Below are 21,478 nucleotides of genomic sequence, written 5' to 3'. Positions count from 1 at the left end.
AAACAAGACCCATCGATATACTGTCTGCAAGAGACTCATTTTAGACCCAAAGACACCCCCAGATTGAAACTGAGGGGGTGGAAAACCATTTACACCATGCTAATGGACACCAAAAGAAAGCTGGGGTGGCAATCCTTATATGAGACAAATTAGATTTTAAACCAAAGACTGTAATAAGAGATGAGGAAGGACACTATATCCTACTTAAAGGGTCTATCCAACAAGAAGAACTAACAATTGTCAATATCTATGCCCCTAACATGGGAGCAGCCAATTATATAAGACAATTAATAACAAAAGCAAAGAAACACATTGACAACAATACAATAATAGTGGGGGACTTTAACACCCCCCTCACTGAATGGACAGATCATCTAAGCAAAAGATCAACAAGGAAATAAAGGCTTTAAATGACACATTGGACCAAATGGACTTCACAGATATATTCAGAACATTCCATCCCAAAGCAACAGAATACACATTCTTCTCTAGTGCCCATGGAACATTCTCCAAAATAGATCACATCCTAGGTCACAAATCAGGTCTCAACCGGTACCAAAAGATTGGGATCATTCCTTGCATATTTTCAGACCACAGTGCTTTGAAACTAGAACTCAATCACAAGAGGAAAGTCGGAAAGAACTCAAATACATGGAGGCTAAAGAGCATCATACTAAAGAATGAATGGGTCAACCAGGAAATTAAAGAAGAATTTAAAAAGTTCATGGAAACAAATGAAAATGAAAATACCACTGTTCCAAATCTTTGGGATGCAGCAAAGGCAGTCCTAAGAGGAAAGTATATAGCAATACAAACCTTTCTCAAGAAACAAGAAAGGTCTCAAATACACAACCTAACCCTACACCTAAAGGAGCTGGAGAAAGAACAGCAAATAAAGCCTAAACCCAGCAGGAGAAGAGAAGTAACATAGATCAGAGCAGAAATCAATGAAATAGAAACCAAAAGAACAGTAGAACAGATCAATGAAACTAGGAGCTGGTTCTTTGAAAGAATTAACAAGATTGATAAACCCCTGGCCAGACTTATCAAAAAGAAAAGAGAAATGACCCAAATAAATAAAATCATGAATGAAAGAGGAGAGATCACAACCAACACCAAAGAAATACAAACAATTATAAGAACATATTATGAGCACCTATATGTCAGCAAATTAGATAATCTGGAAGAAACGGATGCATTCCTAGAGATGTATCAACTACCAAAACTGAACCAGGAAGAAATAGAAAACCTGAACAGACCTATAACCACTAAGGAAATTGAAGCAGTCATCAAAAATCTCCCAACAAACAAAAAGCCCAGGGCCAGATGGCTTCCCAGGGAAATTCTACCAAACATTTAAAGAAGAATTAATACCTATTCTTCTGAAACTGTTCCAAAAAATAGAAATAGAAGGAAAACTTCCAAGCTCGTTTTATGAGGCCACCATTACCTTGATCCCCAAACCAGACAAAGACCCCATCAAAAAGGAGAATTACAGACCAATACCCTTGATGAACATGGATGCAAAAATTCTCACCAAAATACTAGCCAATAGGATCCAACAGTACATTAAAAGGATTATTCATCATGACCAAGTGGGATTTATCCCTGGGCTGCAAGGTTGATTCAACATCCACAAATCAATCAATGTGACACAATACATTGATAAAACAAAGAACAAGAACCATATGATCCTCTCAACAGATGCAGAAAAAGCATTTGACAAATACAGCATCCTTTCTTGATCAAAACTCTCCAGAGTATAGGGATCGAGGGTACATACCTCAATATCATAAAAGCCATCTATGAAAAACCTACAGCAAATATCATTCTCAATGGGGAAAAACTGAGAGCTTTCCCCCTAAGGTCAGGAACACGGCAGGGATGTCCACTATCACCACTGCTATTCAACATAGTACTAGAAGTCCTAGCCACAGCAATCAGACAACAAAAAGAAATAAAAGGCATCCAAATCGGCAAAGGAGAAGTCAAACTCTCACTCTTTGCAGATGATATGAAACTTTATGTGGAAAACCCAAAAGACTCCACCCCAAAATTGCTAGAACTCATACAGGAATTCAGTAAAGTGGCAGGATAGAAAATCAATGCACAGAAATCAGTGGCATTCCTATACACCAACAACAAGACAGAAGAAAAAGAAATTAAGGAGTTGATCCCATTTACAATTGCACCCAAAACCATAAGATACCTAGGAATAAATCTAACCAAAGAGGCAAAGGATCTGGACTCAGAAGACTATAAAATATTCATAAAAGAAATTGAGGAAGACACAAATGGAAAAACGTTCCATGCTCATGGATTGGAAGAATAAATATTGTGAAGATGTCAATGCTACCTAGAGCAATCTACACATTCAATGCAATCCCTATCAAAATACCATCCACTTTTTTCAAAGAAATGGAACAAATAATCCTAAAATTTGTATGGAACCAGAAAAGACCCCAAAGAGCCAGAGGAATGTTGTAAAAGAAAAGCAAAGCTGGCGGCATCACAATTCCGGACGTCAAGCTCTATTACAAAGCTGTCATCATCAAGACAGTATGGTACTAGCACAAAAACAGACACATAGATCAATGGAACAGAATAGAGAGCCCAGAAATGGACCCTCAACTCTATGGTCAACTAATCTTCGACAAAGCAGGAAAGAATGTCCAGTGGAAAAAAGACAATCTCTTCAACAAAATGTGTTGGGAAAATTGGACAGCCACATGCAGAAGAATGAAACTGGACCATTTCCTTACACCACATACAAAAATAGACTCCAAAGGAGTCTAGGAGACTCTTGGTTATTTCTCCTCTTTTGAAAGGAATAACCAAGAGACAGGAGTCCATCAAAATCCTAAAGGAGAACACAGGCAGTAACCTCTTCGACCGCAGCTGCAGCAACTTCTTCCTAGAAACATCGCTGAAGGCAAGGGAAGCAAGGGCAAAAATGAACTATTGGGACCCCATCAAGATAAAAAGCTTTTGCACAGCAAAAGAAACAGTCAACAAAACCAAAAGACAAATGACAGAATGGGAGAAGATATTCGTAAAAGACATATCAGATAAAGGGCTAGTATCCAGAATCTATAAAGAACTTATCAAACTCAAACCCAAAGAACAAATGATCCAATCAAGAAATGGGCAGAAGACATGAACAAACATTTTTCCAAAGAAGACATCCTAATGGCCAACAGACACATGAAAAAGTGCTCAACATCACTCGGCATCAGGGAAATCCAAGTCAAAACCTCAATGAGATATCACCTCACACCAGTCAGAATGGCTAAAATTAACAAGTCCGGAAACAACAGATGTTGGCGGGGATGCGGAGAAAGGGGAACCCTCCTACACCGTTGGTGGGAATTATAGCTGGTGCAGCCACTCTGGAAAACAGTATGGAGATTCCTCAAAAAGTTGAAAATAGAGCTACCCTACAATCCAGCAATTGCACTACTGGGTATTTACCCCAAAGATACAAATGTAGGGATCTGAAGGGGTACATGCACCCCGATGTTTATAGCAGCAATGTCCACAATAGCCAAACTGTGGAAAGAGCCAAGATGTCCATCGACAGATCGAGAAGATGTGGTATACATACACAATGGAATATTATGCAGGATCAAAGGGAATGAAATCTTGCCATTTGCAATGACGTGGTTGGATCTGGAGGGTATTATGCTGAGTGAAATAAGTCAATCAGAGAAAGACATGTATCATATGACCTCACTGATATGAGGAATTCTTAATCTCAGGAAACAAACTGAGGGTTGCTGGAATCGTGAGGGTGGGAGGGATGGGGTGGCTGGGTGATAGACATTGGGAAGGGTATGTGCTATGGTGAGTGCTGTGAATTGTGTAAGACTGTTGAATCACAGACCTGTACCTCTGAAACAAATAATACATTATATGTTAAAAAAAAAAAAAAAAGAAGAAGAAGAAGATAGCAGGAGGGGAAGAATGAAAGGGGGGAAATCGGAGGGGGAGATGAACCATGAGAGACTATGGACGCTGAGAAACAAACTGAGGGTTTTAGAGGGGAGGGGGTTGGGGGGATGGGTTAGCCTGGTGATGGGTATTAAAGAGGGCTCGTTCTGCATGGAGCACTGGGTGTTATGCACAAACAACGAATCATGGAACACTACATCAAAAACTAATGATGTAATGTATGGTGATTAACATAACATAATAAAAAAAAGAAAGAGATTATGTTTGAGTCACTATACAGCAGAAGCCACATTAAAACTCAAGTCTCACAACCACAAAATACTGCTTGAAGGATTTTAATATAATACTTATTAAACTTAATCATACTGACTGTGGTTTTCATAGGTCAAATATTTGGCAACCCAATCCATTACATGCATGTGCTAAGGGTGTGTGTGTGTACGTGTGTGTGCATGTGTGTTTAAAACTGAAACAAAAATTTCAGGGAACATTATTTCCTCAACTACATGTAATGTATGTTGATTTCTTTTATTATATTTCAGATTTTTTAAGTTATATTTTACTGGTGTCCCATCAAATTGATTTAACAAACCATCAGTGGATTGTTATCTACAGTGTGAAAAACATTGCTGCAAGGAAACATAAAGCATTTGGAGTGGGGAAACTTGAATGGGATGTTTAAGGGCAGTTTTTGGTAGGAGTGAGCAAAGGGAATGATGAAAAATATTTAGGAAGGTATTCAAATTGGTCTGATAATAAGGACCAGGATTGTGTTTTTAGGAAAGAAAAGAAAAAGACTTAAAAAAAATTGTGCTGATGGTATCTAGGATTTTCTCCTCTTTTGAAAGGAATAACCAAGAAGTTTGGAAACACGTAGATTACATAAATTCCTATGCGGCCAGTAGATGGAGCCATCAGCACAATATAGCTTTGTGGTTGCCCCGCTGGGATGTTGAGAGGTAAGGGAAAAAACCACTCTTGTTTGCTCTGCGCCATTTGTATTCTGGGCCCATTATTAATTCATCCTTACTTATTCATAAATATATTGTATGTCTCCTATGTGTCAGAAATGATGCAGAACACAAATGGTACAATGGTGAAAACTAGACATGGTCCCTGTCGTACGGTTTTACAATCTAGATGATGGCTATTAAACAAATAATTACAAGTGTGATGTATGCTATTAAAGGGGAAACACAGAGGGACCTAATCCAGAGTTGATGGGCATGAAAAGTCTTGTTTTTACAAGTCTATGATCTTGTAGGGACAACAGATACTTTAAGATTTTGTTAATTAAACCCCTTAATAACATATTAGCAAACTGGGCAATAGAGATACATGTGAGGTGTTGTGGGAACTGTAATTATGCAGCAACCAAAGACAAAGCTCAAGTTTTCATAAAAAGAAAAAAAATTACAGTATTAATAAATTTGCTAATTTGGGGTTATAATTTATACAAACTCAACAAACTATAAACTATGAATACCTGTAGGTTTAATTGAATAGCTTTAGCTCATTCCATCAGTAATTATCTGTGGGTAATAAAATGATGATATGTGAGGTGAATGTGTGACTAGCAATCACACATTTCCCACCAGAAACCCAGTCTGATTCAATATTTACAACAAATAGCAGTCACCCTAAGGTCTTATTTAAGTTAATAAATGATTATCAAAAACAATACAGTCATAAGCAGGCTCTTAATTAATGGCCTTACTAATTACTCTTCTGTTTATGGGCACATAGAAAGCTTTATTGAGTATGTGCATGTATGTGTATACAAATGCATTGGATTGGCCCTGCATTAAGTCTCAAGTAGAATAAAGTTGCAGCTTGCCCTCCCTTCACACTGACTGTCTACCACAAAAGCCTGTTGAGCATTCAGAATAAATGTAATGTTCCAAGACGGAATAACTGATCAACTGCTATGACACCCCTATCACCTAACTTATGGTCATTGCAAGTAGCTGAGATGAGTTACATCAGCACCTAAGTCAGCTACAGCTATACTGAAATGCCTAACTACTCACTCAAAGTACACCAATTTTTCAATCAAATTTGACAACTTTCAAGGTCACAGCCCTGCCCGAAAGCCAACCAGGAAAATCTCTAGAATTCAAGGCAAAGGGGTATAGGTTGTTAGGGCTGGCAGCCGCTGTTTTCTCTCTGCCCTGGACAAACATGAAAGGAAAGCTTACCCCACAGGCCTGTGTGCTTTGAGGGGAGACTTTAATTCCCATATCTGAAATTCCTCAATCATGATAAGGAAAAATACGCATGCAAAGCAGATTGGCCATTTCCAAAAGCTTTTAGCTTCCCCAGGCTTCTGGATAACAAGGAAAGAATAGGGGAGGAAGGAGGAGGCAGAAGTCCACATATCTGCCATTAATCTTCACAAATCTTCCTGAGAGCAGAGAGCTGGGAAAGATACATGCTGGTATTAGTGAGAAGTTTAATACAAAGCTGTGGTCAATTAGCAAGGAAAAAAACTTCTGGAGTTCACTTCTTACATTAAAATCAATAATGAAATACCAGCATAACCAAATTTAATAGATAAAAGTGATGAGGAGAACAAAGGCAGGAGAAATGTAGATAAAATTAAATTTCCTTACAACTTGCAGCCTATTGACAAATACCTGAGACATGCAGAGTGTGACATTCCTCAAGGAACTCCTGGCTGCCTTAATAATGTTGATGTTTTGCTAGAGACTAAAGGCAACCTTAGTTTGAGACCAGCCAGACCTCCAGGATCCATAAGTCTTCTTTAGCATACGGAAATCCATTTAGAGACTTTCTTTATCTCTACCCTCCCCCCACAGCCTAAAAGTATATAATCAATCCCTCCTTATGACCCCAGTGCAGCTCTTTATGCTCACTGGTCCTGTCCCCATGCTTTAATAAAAACACCTTTTTGCACCAAAAATGTATCAAGAATTCTTTCTTGAACGTTTGCTCAGTGGCCCCATGTCGAAAGGGCTGAAAGTCACAGAAAGTGTGTCCTAAGAGAATTAAGCTACATGAGATTACTGAATAACCAAAAGGAATCTAAAATGCACCTAGACCACTGGTTCTCATCCCTAGTTCCTCACTCGAATCACATGAAGTCAGCTTTGAAGATATACTAATTTAAGGACTTCATCCCCAGTGATCCAGATTCAGTTTGTCTAGGGCAGAGGTTATGCCAAGGCTTATACCATTTTTATTAACCAGGTGATTCTAAGGGCATCCAGGATGAAGAACCACTGATCTCATGTCATTACCACCCTAATCTCCATAGAGGAAAATCTTTCTACTTACACAACCAAAAACATTTAATTATTATTGTTTACATATTGCTAGTGATGATGGTGGGGGTGGTGAGAACTGAACTAATTTATTCTTAGTTATTCATATTAATGAGACTAGACATGATAAGAATAAATTAAATCTGAAGATAACCCAGAAACTTCATTTAATCAAAGGGCTGAAACTGTCCTTCAAGCGATGACATGGCAAATTCTTAGAATCATGGAGATAGAATGAACCTGAAAGTGTCTAGTCCAAATAGCCACCGGGACAGAAAGAGAAGGAGCTGACTGGCACTGTGCTATTGTGCATGTCTTATTTAACGCTCTCACTAAGACTGTCAATCAGTGTTACTATCTTCATTTTTAAAGATGAGGAAGCTGGGTTCAGGGGGGTTAAATAATTGTCACAAACCTAGGATAAAATCAGAAAGAGGAATCACATACAAGATTTCCCATTTTCAGGAATGCTTTCCATAGCACTTCAGATGGATGGCCATTTCACTCTTCTTGGGCACCTCTAATATCTGTCATCTCACTCCGTAACAAAGAAGTCCATTCTGTTGGGCAGGCAGCATTTTTACAGAAATTATTTTTTTTCTGAGTCACGAAGCTGTCTCTCCATAAATCCTGCTCACAGATTCTTGTTATGCTCTCTAGAGCAAGAAGAGCAATTTAGCCCCTTCTTAATAGGAAAATTCCTTCAAATGTTTAAGGAAAGCCATTATGTTCCCCCTGAGATTTCTTTTCTCCAACTACACATACTCAGCTCTTTGTAATAGTTTCACATGATCTCAGTACCCTCACAGTTTTAATTGACCTCCTCTGATGCTTTTGGGAAGGTCTATGCGGTTTTTATTTTATTTTATTTTATTTTAGAAAGAGAGAGAGAGAGCAAGTGAGAGGGGGCCAGCAAGGGAGAAGGAGAGAGAGAATCCTAAGCAGGCCCCATGGTGGTGAGTGGGGTGGAGCCCACAGAGGGGCTTGACGTCACGGACCCTGAGATCAAGACCTGAGCCAAAATCAAGAGTTGGACGCTTAACAGACTAAGCCACCCAGGTGCCCCTCTATGTGCTTTTTAAATGTGATGACCAGAGCCACTGGTGACATCCACATGGTCTTTACATTGGGACTTAGCCAGTGGTTGAGAGCAGGAGCTCTGGTGGCATCCAAGTTCTTACCCTCACTACTCTTAAATATACTTAGACAAGTGCTGAACATTTCTAAGCCTCTTTCCCTATAAAATGGAAATAGTACCTATGTCAAAGGCTGTAATCAGAATTCTATGAGGAAACATCTGTAAGCATTCACTAATATGGAGGATATTGTAAATGCTCAGTAAATGATAGTTCATTTTTTCTTTTATCTTGACAATGCATGGCTATTGATTAGTCTAATATTGTAATATTTTTAGAAGCCATATAAAATCATGGTCTCGTGTTAATATCAGATAAAACCTCTAAGCATCTATTCACAAATTGAAATCAGAATATATCTCTCACATGCTCTAATTGCACAATTTTTTAAAAATTGAAATGAAAACTTTACTTGTATCCTGTTAAATTTCATCTCTTTCTTTCTTGCCTTTTTTTCAGCGCAGTTTTGTTCCATTCTGTAGTATTATTTTAAATGTTCATTCTTTGGTCTTAGTGTTACATTTATGCTTTTTGCAAATTTTATGACTGTCTTCTATACACGTCATTGATTAAAAGCCAAAAACAGGGCAGGGTTGTTAAGTTTTAAGCCCTCAGACACAGCACACATCTCCATGCATCATATTATTCTGTTAATCAGGACAGCTTGTGTGTCATAGCTCAACTAGACTTAAATCTATCTAACTGTATCTCAAATGAGCCGTATTTCTGGGTCCTGACTACAATGATAGCGTAGGAAACTGTGGAATTTACTTATTCATTTTTCATTTCAAAGTAAATATTCATTTACCTTGCCAGGTTTTGTTTTTTTTTTCTTGCAAGCTTTTTAACCTCAAACATAATTTAATTTCCTTTGGTATTTTTTACTTACTTTTCAAGTAAATATTTTCCATCATTAACTTGTTCTAAAGGATTCTGCAATCTTTTCATTTCTTCCTGTGAAAAAGAAAAGAAGTATCTTACAAATTGACCCCATGTACTTGTGGGTAATAATATTTGAGTATTTGTTGTTTGCAAAATTGAGGTAACACACTGTTGAGAGTTCTGGACTTTGCAATGGATAAGTGCTTAAACATACAATAAAATTTGATCCTTGATCAAATTAGAATACAATACTGCCTCTCAAATTGTGTGATTTCTTTTTATGCCACTAAAGATAATACTTCCTATTATTTTCCCAGAGTGGGGATGTGTTTATATGGATCCACTCGTGCTCTTCCCAGATTTTCTCTGTCAACAGTATTATGTTTGCTGGTTGCTGGGTGAAGGGCTTTAATGAGCATGTGCTGGGTTTGGCCATTCAGCAATCATCCTCTCCAATCTCTTGGTAACTCTAGGTAATCTCGTCCCTGAGTCACAGCGCTCAGAAATGCACAAGACACACACACACACAGACACATACACACACACACACACACACCTTCCCTGCATTTCAGGCATCCATAGTTTCTGTAATCCCATTCACAAGACACACACACACACACACACACACACACACACCTTCCCTGCATTTCAGGCATCCACAGTTTCTGTAATCCCATTCTTCAGGCCACAGTGATTTGCTCAGGGATATGACAGAAGCCACTACTTGCTTCTTCACAAAAACTGCTAAAGTGCCAAGAGGAAGCCCCAATTAGAATTAATTACACATTTGTGCCTACAAGACCATCAGGACTAGTCTCAACATGCTTCTAAACTATCAGACATCCAATTCTCCTAGGTCATCCCCCAAATTTATATTTGCACCTGACCTCTCCTCTAAACTCCTCCCTCTACACCACTTTCTTACTTAACAGCTCCAGATGCATGTCCAATGGGCATCTCAAGTTCAAAACCAAAGTCTAGATTTCCTTGCCTCCACCCTCCCACCCAAAACCTTTTTTTTTAAATTTTATTTTATTATGTTATGTTAGTCACCATACATTACATCATTAGTTTTTGATGTAGTGTTCCATGATTCATTGTTTGCATATAACACCCAGTGCTCCATTCAATATGTGCCCTCTTTAATACCCATCACCGGGCTAACCCATCCCGCCACCCCCCCTCCCCTCTAAAACCCTCAGTTTGTTTCTCAGAGTCCAAAGTCTCTCATGGTTCATCTCCCCCTCTGATTCCACCCCCCCTTCATTTTTCCCTTCCTACTATCTTCTTTTTTTTTTTTTAACATATAATGTATTATTTGCAAAACTTCTTCTTCACCACTTCTTCCTCATTTTAGCAAGTGGCATCACTATTCACCTAGATATGCAGAGCTAAAACCTAGGAGTCAGCCTTCATGCCTTTGTTTCTCTCACAGCACACAATCAGCTAATCTTGTTGATTCAACTTCAAAACATATCCAGAACTGACCTCTGCTTCTCAGTGTGGTCTAAGCCAACAGTGAGTGTCCTATCTCTGTTTCCCATATTGGCCCACTTCAGTCAATTCTCCTTACATCAGCCAGCATGATCTTTTAGTACCTAGGCTTTCATTCTGAAGTGTGTGAAATGCACATATTGTAAACATACAACTTTTGACAAAGGCATACACTGGCAGAACCACCACCCAAAAATGAAATAAAGAACATTTCTCTCTCTAGAAAGTTCCTTTCCAATTCTTCTCTCTCAATTCCCCTCTCCTGTTCTGATTTCTATCATCATAGATTAATTTGGCTTATTCTAGAACTTCATATAAAATTACCTATTCTTTTGTGTCTGGTTTAATTCACTCAGCATTATATTTTGAAATTAGTTGCTCAACCAATGTTAACTGTTTAAACTTCACTTTGGTATCTAGAGAATTTTCATTTTTTTCTCTGAATTCTAGAGTATAAGAATTTTGAAGTGTGAAGAACCCTGGAACAAATGTAAGTGTTTGCTATGGTAAGAGCTACTAACTGGAAGAAAAAGATAACATAGCAGAGAGGATGGATGTCAAGGAAAACAGCTAAGGAACCAATGCCCTAGTGATGCTGTGAACCTCTGGGTCAAACTGGAGCTTGAAACCAGCATATTGATGGATTTTTCAGTTTCATGATCCAATAGATTCTCTTATTTGCTTAAGGCACTTTTGCTTAAGATTTCTATTTTCTTTCAGATGAAAGAATCCAAACTCAGAAGTGAGCCATAACCTAGGGCTACTACTATATACAAAACCCTAACTTAGATGAGGCATGGAACTATAGAAGTTCAGAACTGGGCAGTTTTGTTTTGTCAGTGTCTTAAAAAATGTGTCATTCAGAAGAATAATAGATGAAGCAGGTCATGGTCTTCAGTTCCTTTTTATTAAATACTGCTGCTTTTATATCCAATATCAGCATAACAAATTTCAGATGATGAACATTTCTGCATCTTCTGTAAAACTGCTCTATAAGACACTGTACATTTTGCTACAGGTTCTCTCATATAAAAGAATAAAATTTTAGGATTTACTATGAGGGGATATTTTCCCATTCTGATATAATAGTGCATTTCTTTTCATCAACAATAACAATTTATAAGTCTTACAGAGGTTGTTTATTTTGCCTTGAAGCTTACGCTAAATTACTCAGTTGTCAGAACTACTTTTTCCATGCTGTTAGTACAATTATACACCCTTCTTTCACTATATGGTGTGTGAAATTCCTTATTTTTATTTTTTTAAAGATTTTATTTATTCACTTGAGAGAGAGAGAATGAGAGAGAGAGAGCATATGAGAAGGGGGAGGGTCAGAGGGAGAAGCAGACTCCCTGCCAAGCAGGGAGCCCAATGCGGGACTCGATCCTGGGACTCCAGGATCATGACCTGAGCCGAAGGCAGTCGCTTAACGAACTGAGCCACCCAGGCAATTCCTTATTTTTATTTTAATTCTTTTACATGTGTGCTTTTCACAGTAAGTGGAAGCCAGTACAGGATCAGCAGAGTATATATATATGATAAATGGATAAGAAGATAAAGATGATTAATAGGTAGGGGTAAGTAGGTAGATAGAGCAAGCATCCTTTTCACTCTTACACATGGCTTTTTATTTTCAAGGTAAAACCAACTCTTCAGCACTACAGACGCTGGTTTCTTATTCTAAGAAAAAGTCTCCACATTTATCCTCTATTTTACCCCAAACCTCCAACCCTCCCACCTAATCCTTCATCATATCCTATCCCACCTCCAGTGACATAAGCAATAGATGACGCAGCTGTTATACAGACAGGAAATAGATTGAATAAGAATCCATAGTTATTCTTGAAAACCAAAGGAGGATTTTTAGGTCATGAACGTATTCTTTTTTACCCCCTGGATTATGATTAGGAGGTAAGTTAGGTTAGTAGTCCCAGTACTTCTTCTCTAAGATGTGCCTGTGGCGTGCTTTCTTCTTTTCTTTTTCCCTGGGGACCTGGGGGGCAGGAAATAAAGGGCTTTTGCACTCTGTGCCAGCCACTCTCCTTTCCCTGGTTCTTTCATTGCAGAAAGCTTGCTGTGTGGGGAGGGCTTTGATGCAGTACTTCATTCAATCTGACTATCCACGTTCTAGGAGATCATATTAAACATAAGGTCAATGACTAACAAGAGCTTTCTGAACAGCTGTTCTGCTGACAATTTGGAGGATTGATTTCATCATTTGGTTATTTAAGCTAACTATACAAAAACACTTCAATTCAATTGGCCTGGAAGTTCCAAAACATGTCCTCATTTTCTTGGAAATGGATGAGGAAGTTGCTTGCTCAACAGATCTTCACTTGGAGTTTCACTTTTTGAGTAAGTTTTGTTTCAATTTACCATTAAAATCATGTACAAACTGGTCTTTCCCATCACTGGTTTCTCCACTAGTCCTTTTTGTCTCTGATTTCATATCTGGCAATGACATTTCCCTACTAGAAACCACCAGTAGCTTCCCAGTGATTTGAGGATAGATTCCAAATTCCTCAGCCAAGGTCTGGTGCAACAGGGCCCAGCTGTCTCTCCCCACTCCACCTCATGTACCCTGCCTACACACTCCCTCCCTAAGTCTGGTAATAGGAAACTTCACATAATCCTGGAACTCACATCCTCTCTTACTGGACATTCAATAACAGTGTGTCCCCAATTATTCTACTTGCCCACTCCCACTCTTCCTTCAGGAAGCCCCCAACATTATTCTTCTCCATAGAAGCTTTTGGAACTCAACAGGAGGGTAAAATACCTTGCCTTGCTTCCTTAGCAAACCATGGTGATCCCTATTTTAGCATTACCTCTCTACCTGATGCACAGTGCCACCCCACCACTAAGATCCTTGAAGTCAGAGATGGTGACTTGCTCACACTGAGATGCCTATTCCCCAGTGAGGCATTTAGGAGGTGCTTAATAAATATCTGTTGAATAAATAAATGATAAATGAATTGAATGCACTATTCAAACTGAAGTGAAAAGAAATCTTAGTAGCTTAATGGCCTCCCAAATCCCAAGAAATCGTATGTCCTCTGCTGATTCTTCTCCCCTCTCCCAATAAACTTTTTTTTAAATCATTTGGTAACTTTCTCTTTTTATTTAACATTATATTTTTCCAGCTTTACTGAGGTATAATTGACAATTTAAAATTATATATATTTAAAGTGTACTACTTGATGATTTGATATATGTAAACACTGTGAAATAATCACCATAATCAAGCTAATTAACATATCCATCACATTACATAGTTACCATTTCTTTCTTTCCCTTCCTTCCTTCCTTCCTTCCTTCCTTCCTTCCTTCCTTCCTTCCTTCCCCTTCCCTCCCCTTCCCCTCTCCTTTCTTTTTTTTTTGGTGTAGTAAAAACACTTAAGATCTACCCTCTTAGCAAATTTCAAGTATACACTACAGTATTGTTAACTGTATACTGTTGTTCATTAGATCTCTAAAAGTTACTTATCTCGCATAACTGAAACTTTGTTCTCCTTGACCAACATCTCCCTATTCATACCCTTGCTCATCCCCACTCTCCTCTGAGTTCTGGGAGGTCAAAATTTTGGGCTTTATCAATCAGGCCCCTTTGTCCTGTGGTCTTGGATAGGATTTGAGTAGTGGGAGGCACTGCATAATATCAGAGGTTAGCAGAAGACAGAAGTTGGAGTATTTATTCTCTTTTCTCCTGTCTCTTATGAAACACAGACTGGTGTTACTTAAGAGGCCACAGCTCCCATGGGCTGACCTCTCCCACAGGTGTTTCTTACCGTAATCCCATAACTGCTCCCATTTCTTGCCCCTTCAAGGCCTTTCTTTCCTTTTCTTCCTTTCCCTTCCTTATTATTGCCTTTTCTAGCTATCGATAGACCAAATGCAGCACCATCCCTTGTGATTTTCCCTACACCAAGCCCATATCTATGTATCCACTCCATTAACTCTTTCAATCACCCTTTTAAATGAGTCATATGTCTTCTTACTGGACTCGACTGACATGCCCTGAGGATCCTAAATTTGCTTTTGCTTGAATTATTCAAGCACAACCCAGACATATAGTTTTCCATATCCTTAATCCTATTTTCCCAAATAAAACTTACAGAAGGCTGTGAATTGCGGGCTGTACTGTTAGGGGACATAATTGATTGATTATTTGCCAAAGTCTATGCTTCCCACTATCATAAGAGTTGTTCTGAAGTGACTTGTGTGTGAACTGCTAGACTAGATGGCAGATGCTGGATTTTGTTCTTTTGTGTCTGGCTGTCCCTCCTACCTTACTCCTGCTGGTTTTTCTCCTGTCACAGACAGGAGAATATGGCTAAAAGGTTAGATCAGCTCATCTCTGTGGCTACTTGGTCAGCCCCCTTAATCTGCCCAATAATAAAATATTGTTCTTTTTTTCTTTTTCTGTACTTGCCACTTCTACTGTCTAAACAAGCAGGATATGTTCTTTGAACAAGTTTAAAATAAGAAATCCACTCAAAATTATTTTTTCTCTAAAGTGCACTTATATTTAAATACCAACCTTTAACTTTTCTGACTTATGCCTTGGCCATTTTATTTCCAGCATATCCCAGAACATTTAAAGTAACTTAAAACATGGAAACAATCTGCAATTTACTTCATTGTGTAGCTATGGGTGACAAAGCCTGGCCACTTACATACATCATTTTTTGTATTGGAAATAATTTCATGTTAACCTAAAGGTAACTATTTAACAGAAGTTAAGAGCCAAGATTACTTTTGACACTTTTGACTATTCAATCATTCAATTAAACATCACCAATCTTCCTCACTGCCCACCCCCTCATTGGCCTTTTTTTAATGGAAATGTGATAAGGGCACTAAAAAAGAGGTTACTAATGTTTGCATAATTTGGAAAAGTAGAAGACATAAAATCTATACTAATTTTAGCTCTGCATCATTAAACATGAAATATTGATTATTGCTCTTTGCAGCAGAATTTATGAAGCTAGCTAGGCTGCTCTGTCCACATAAAGTGATTCTGATGCTTTGCCCTCAGACCTCAGTGGCTGTAAATGATGCTCCTTGGTGACAGCTGGGAGGCTGGCATTCTGATCCACAGCCTTAAGAGATACATTTCCCAGATTAGACCAGGAATGACCCAGCTGCACAGCCCAACTTCAGAAAATTAAATTGGAGGGAGTCCAACCTCTGTTGAAATAACTGTGTGAATTACAATGCTTCCATGGGCCTTGTTATAATGTAAATGTGCTTTACAATTTACTGTCATTTCCCTTCTACTCCTGCTGTGAATATGGGCATTAATAGTCATCTCATATATTTAAAGGCAAAACGGCATCAAAAATAAAAATGCAAGATTCATGTTTTCTCCCTTGGAAAGCAGAGACTAAATTCCTTTTTTTTTCTTTTGCCATTTTTTTGCAAAAAGAGCATACGTTTTGTTTATGTATTATGCATTAATGTTTTTTATGGCTGACAGACCTGTAAATTTCACACAGGAAGTTATCTTGCAGCTGAACATGGATTTCTGTGGGAGGAAAAAGCAGCTAATAGGACATCAACAGCTCATTTAAAGGATTCATTCAGGTAAGTTATGGGCACATGAGGCATATATGAGGTAGTAGACTTAAAAAGAGATTTGCCTGTTTCTAGCACTTTAAGGACATTTTGAATGTCCAACGAGATGCAGAGGAGCTGTGATTTTATAGTGACAATCACTGAGTGAGGTAGTTCTAGGCCTCGCTATGCCAGTTCTCAGTGGCATTGTTATTTGCTACCTCATACATAGTAAAACGTACAAATTTACCAACATAAGATATGACGATGTGAATTGTTGTAATAGCTCGTTCTTTATTCCTGTTTGACCAACCAAGCTATGTTCATAGGCATTAGTACATAAAAAAGCCTTTGACTCCCAATTCTGAGAGGGCCAAACACCTGAACTCATTTGAACAGATGCCAAAGAGAAACATACTAAGCAAAAACCATATATGTCATTAGTCACCTTAGATCTGAGCTGATTTCAGACCTTGAGATTCTCATGGAGTAGATGTGAGGAGGATACTCATCTGGAAGGGTATACCTACAACCAGACCATCCACGTCAGCCCATTGCCCTAATGTGAATAAGCACCTACAACTTCATGCAGCTGCACTGGATGGCCCCAGTGGATCCAGGATTGTCAGACAGGTATTTATGTTGAAAAATACCACTTAGGCTTAAATGTCCCCTTTATCTCCTTTCCCTAAGATTATGCATGGTCTCAAGAACTTTTGCTAGTTTTAGACATTCTAAAGTTATCATTATAAAATAAAATACTCAGCTCATTACAAAAAGTCTAACCACTCCTATTCAATCTAGGATGTGAGAAATTAAAACACTATTAGTAATAATTTTAAAGTAATCACTCTACTCAAAGTTAATTCAGCTTAACAGCTAGACAACCATGAAAACTCAACTGAGACTAAAATACTAAGTACAACCACTAGGGGATAGGTATTTTTACATCTTATATATTTCTGTATTCTAGGGGGAAAAAAAATCCTAGATACCATGCTTCAAGCGGAAAACTCACATGCACACAAGCATACAAGCCATCAGATAAACACCTCTTGGAATGCAGACAATAGCAAAGGTGGATTAGTGAATCCATACACCAACTCCAGTTTTCCTCTGCCAAAGGACAAAAACAAAGTACAGGCAATCAGAACATCATGTAACTCCCAAATCATTTATACCTGATTCTGGAATGTGTTTCATTATAGTGTAGCAAATGCTGTCCAGATTAGATTTTTTTCCTAGTCCAAATGGAAAATAAATTTGCATTTCTTATTTTTAACCAAGTGATGTTGTAGGGAAACAACCCAAATCCATGTTGGGAAGAACTCTCCTAACATGCTCTGCAGTATCTCAGTACCTCAGACCTGTCCTTTTTCTGTTCCTTCCACTTCACCCATGGTCAGGACCTAAAGGACTCTCACCAGAACTATTACATTTTTTGCTTTTCTTTAAGTACAATTCCAATAATTTACTCTCCTACTCATAAACTCTAAACAAAAATAATATCCAGGATTAAAAATATTCTTAATCCCATAACTGCAGTATTGCTCCTTCTATACCCTCTGAAATCCCTTAAAGTTCACTTCAAATGCAATTTTATAAATTTTAATATTTCCTTCCATAGTTAATGTCATGTCATTTCTTTGAACTACTGTTATCACTACTAACATTTATTGAATTTTACTAGGTCCCAGGCACTTTGTATAAATTATATTTTAAAAATTATGACTGCAGCCCCATAAAAATAGCAAGAGATGAAATTATTATTCCCATTACCTGGATAAGAAAACAGACTCAGAAAGATTATATAACTTGACCGAGGTCTTACAGGAAAAATAGCATGCCAACCTAAGCAGTCTGATTCCAGAATCTAAACTTTATCCTTTCCACTCTTTCCCATGAATGACATGGAACATGCAACAATGTGAGCAGTGGCAGTAACTCACCAATGAGGCCTATAAAGAAGCTGTAGTGTTCTGCAAAGTACTCAGATTTCTTACCTGAACCAGACTTGTCATCTACTTGCTGTGTCATCTTAGACAACAAACTCACTCTTCCTAGGTCTCAGTTTCAACATTTGTAAATGATGATGACCATTCTTACTCCACAGTGTTATGTGAGGATCAACTAAAATAACATATTTAAGCATTCTTTTACAATAAAGTACTGGCCATCCATGAGGAGATTCCTTAAGTGCCTGTCTTACTGAGGACAGCAATCCTGTCTCACTTGCTATTCCTACGGCGCCCATCTCTGGCGTCATTCTAGCTGTGTAATCTTGGGCTGGGAAACCCCTTTGAGCCCTAGTTTCATCATCTTTAAGATGTAGACGCTAATTATAACAAATTCCAAGGACTGCCATGCTGCTTGATTAAAATTCATGTAAAGCATTCAGTCTTGCACCAGGCACATAGAAGATGCTAAATAATGTTATTTTCATTATTCTTAAATTTTTATTATCATATCTCTCTAGCCCCTCCAAAACATGGATGTACACCTAGACAACTTCTCCTGGCTCACTCAACTCATTTCCATTAGTCACTCAGTTCTGTCAATTCTATTTTCTAATTATCTCCAGAGCATGCCCTCCCTATTTGCACTGTCCTTAGTTAAGGATTAATTGCCTGCCAGAGTGAGCAACCTAAAATGCCAACCTCATCATTAGTTCAGTCACTTGTTTGAAACCCTTCTTGCTTCCCATCACCTAGCTGTTAGAACCTAAGTCTACAGGTCTAGCAGGACCTCATATGATGGTTCTGTGTAACCTCCCACTCTGTCCCTCCAGTTCCTTTCCTAACAGACCCACCCCCACTCCACTTAATCCTCTTGGAACATCAACATGTCATTAAAACCCTGAGTTAAGATCAGGTGCTCAAATACTTGAAATGAGTTGGTCCATGTGTGAGTTGAAATAAAACAATGATAAAGAGAAGTCTTTTAAAACATAAACACAAGAGTAATAATACATTATAGTGTACATGCTATCATTAAATAATAAACACAGCATTACTTCAATTATCTGAACAGTGGTCTCTCAGAAAACTATACATTGGAACATGTCTCCATACCTGGGTATTTGGTTTTCTGCATCCCAAATCTCACACAGCCCCTAAACTCACCCATTTTACCCGAAAGTCTTCATTTAGAGCCTTCTTTATAAAACAATTATTAAACAAGCTTAATTTTGTTTCCTGACTTGTAGCAAATAAAATAATTCATTAAAGATGAGATTATCAAAAGATGTGAGGTGAGGTGATCACAGACTAGGTGTGGTAGGAGGAAACAGAAAACTAAAAAGTAGATCCTAATCTGTATTTTCATTGAACACATAAAGGAAGATTCTTAACTGCCTGGAATGTTGCTTCCTCTTGAAAACTTCCGGGAAGTTCCCCCCCTTTTGAAGTAAAATTTGCTTCTCTTAAATCTTACAGCTGTACGTGTCTATGCTAAGAATAGCCCTTAAGTTGTAGCCCAAGTGTTTAGGGGTAGATTTCTTTTTTCATTAGCTTAAGTATCTTTCAAACTTGCAAACCCTATTTCCGGACTTCACAAACTGGGGTGTGCCAGCAATAGGCTAGGGGTATGTGGAGCTTTAGATCAGGGCAAATATACCCAGGATTTCAATTTTACTCCATGAATAGCAAATGCATGGTTTTAAGATGGAGTTCAAAGTTTGCATTTTATTTTTTTTTAATTTTATTTTATTATGCTATGTTAGTCACCATACAGTACATCATTAGTTTTTGATGTAGTGATCCAAGATTCATTGTTTTCGTACAACACCCAATGCTCCATGAAGTACGTGCCCTCCTTAATACCCATCACTGGGCTAACCCATCCCCCATCCCCCTCCCCTCTAAAACCCTCAGTTTGTTTCTCAGAGTCCATAGTCTCTCATGGTTCATCTCTCCCTCCAATTTCCTCCCCCCTTCATTTTTCCCTTCCTTCTCCTAATGTCCTCCATGCTATTCCTTATGTTCCACAAATAAGTGAAACCATATGATAGTTGACTTTCTCTGCTTGATTTATTTCACTTAGCATAATCTCCTCCAGTCCCATCAATTTTAAAGTGAAAGAGGTGTCAAATAAAGTTTTAGGTTTGCATATGGCTATTTCTTCCCATATCCCTCCAACAATAATACTCATGCTATTCTCTGCCTTCAAGATTTCTGGGTGGAGAATTGATAAGCACTACCCTAGTCAGGATGGAAAGTAAATATCAGGTATTTTTAAAGTTAAGATTGCTGGGAAGTATGTAATGGTACTTTTTCTGTCAACACTGCATAAAGCAAAAGTTGTAGTTGTAAGGGTAGCATTCTTTTTTTTAATGCCACAGGACTTTATTTCTATTTCTTTTATGGGACTCATTGGTTGTGGAGGGAGAAGGTAGAATCCATGTATGTCCATCCATATAACAGCAAACAAAGTAGACATTACTATACTTACAGAAGGGAAAACCCACTTCTTTTTTTATTAAGCTTTTTCTTTTAATTCCAGAATAGTTAATTTACAATATTATATTAGTTTCAGATGTACAATATAGTGATTCAACAATTCTATACATCATTACTCATACTCATCATGGTAAGTGTACTCTTAATCCCCTTCACCTATTTCACCCATCCCCCATCTCTCCTCCGACATGCTTTATTTTAGACAAATACTCTCAGTTAAAGTTTTTTTTTCTCAACAAGAACATTATTTACTTGAAGCATACTTCAGAATACATGCTTCTAAAAGATATATATAAAACGTGCCATCCAAGAAAAACAGAATGCACATTTTCTTAAGTACACAGAGAAGAATCCCCTGGTTAAATCACATAGAGATATAACAAATATTAAAAATTTAAGAAGACTGAAATCATACCACATGTATTTTCCAAACACAATCATATAAAACCAGGAATACTCACTTCTACATCTGATTGCATACCAGACTCAGTGGATGCTGAGCTTTCTGAGCTTGGATTATGATCTCAAGGGCACATCAAGTATGATAAATTTTAGCATCCAGCATAATTCTGGGCACACAGCAATAACTTGGGTGTTAAGAGGAATATTCAACAAAATTCATTAACGGAAGAAAGAGACATTTAAGAGGTTGAATGGAGTCTACAAAACAGAAAGCATAAACTTGAAAGCAGAATTTGAGAGAGAACAAGAAAAAAAA

General features: G+C 38.0%; 1 protein-coding gene across 1 annotated transcript in view; it reads right to left on the bottom strand.

The window, feature by feature from the left end:
* Positions 1 to 21,478, bottom strand: part of IQCJ (IQ motif containing J) — a 151,453-nt gene that overhangs the window by 16,044 nt on the left and 113,931 nt on the right. The window contains exon 2 of the mRNA XM_034998038.1: positions 9,261 to 9,325. Coding sequence (XP_034853929.1) covers positions 9,261 to 9,325 — 65 coding nt within the window. The remainder of the gene's footprint in view (positions 1 to 9,260; positions 9,326 to 21,478) is intronic.

Source organism: Mirounga leonina, unplaced genomic scaffold (genome assembly GCF_011800145.1).
Source record: "Mirounga leonina isolate KUSES-001 unplaced genomic scaffold, KU_Mleo_1.0 Mir_115, whole genome shotgun sequence".
Lineage (NCBI taxonomy): Eukaryota > Metazoa > Chordata > Mammalia > Carnivora > Phocidae > Mirounga > Mirounga leonina.
Note: the sequence above shows the minus strand (reverse complement) of the source record. Positions and strands in the feature narration are given on the sequence as shown.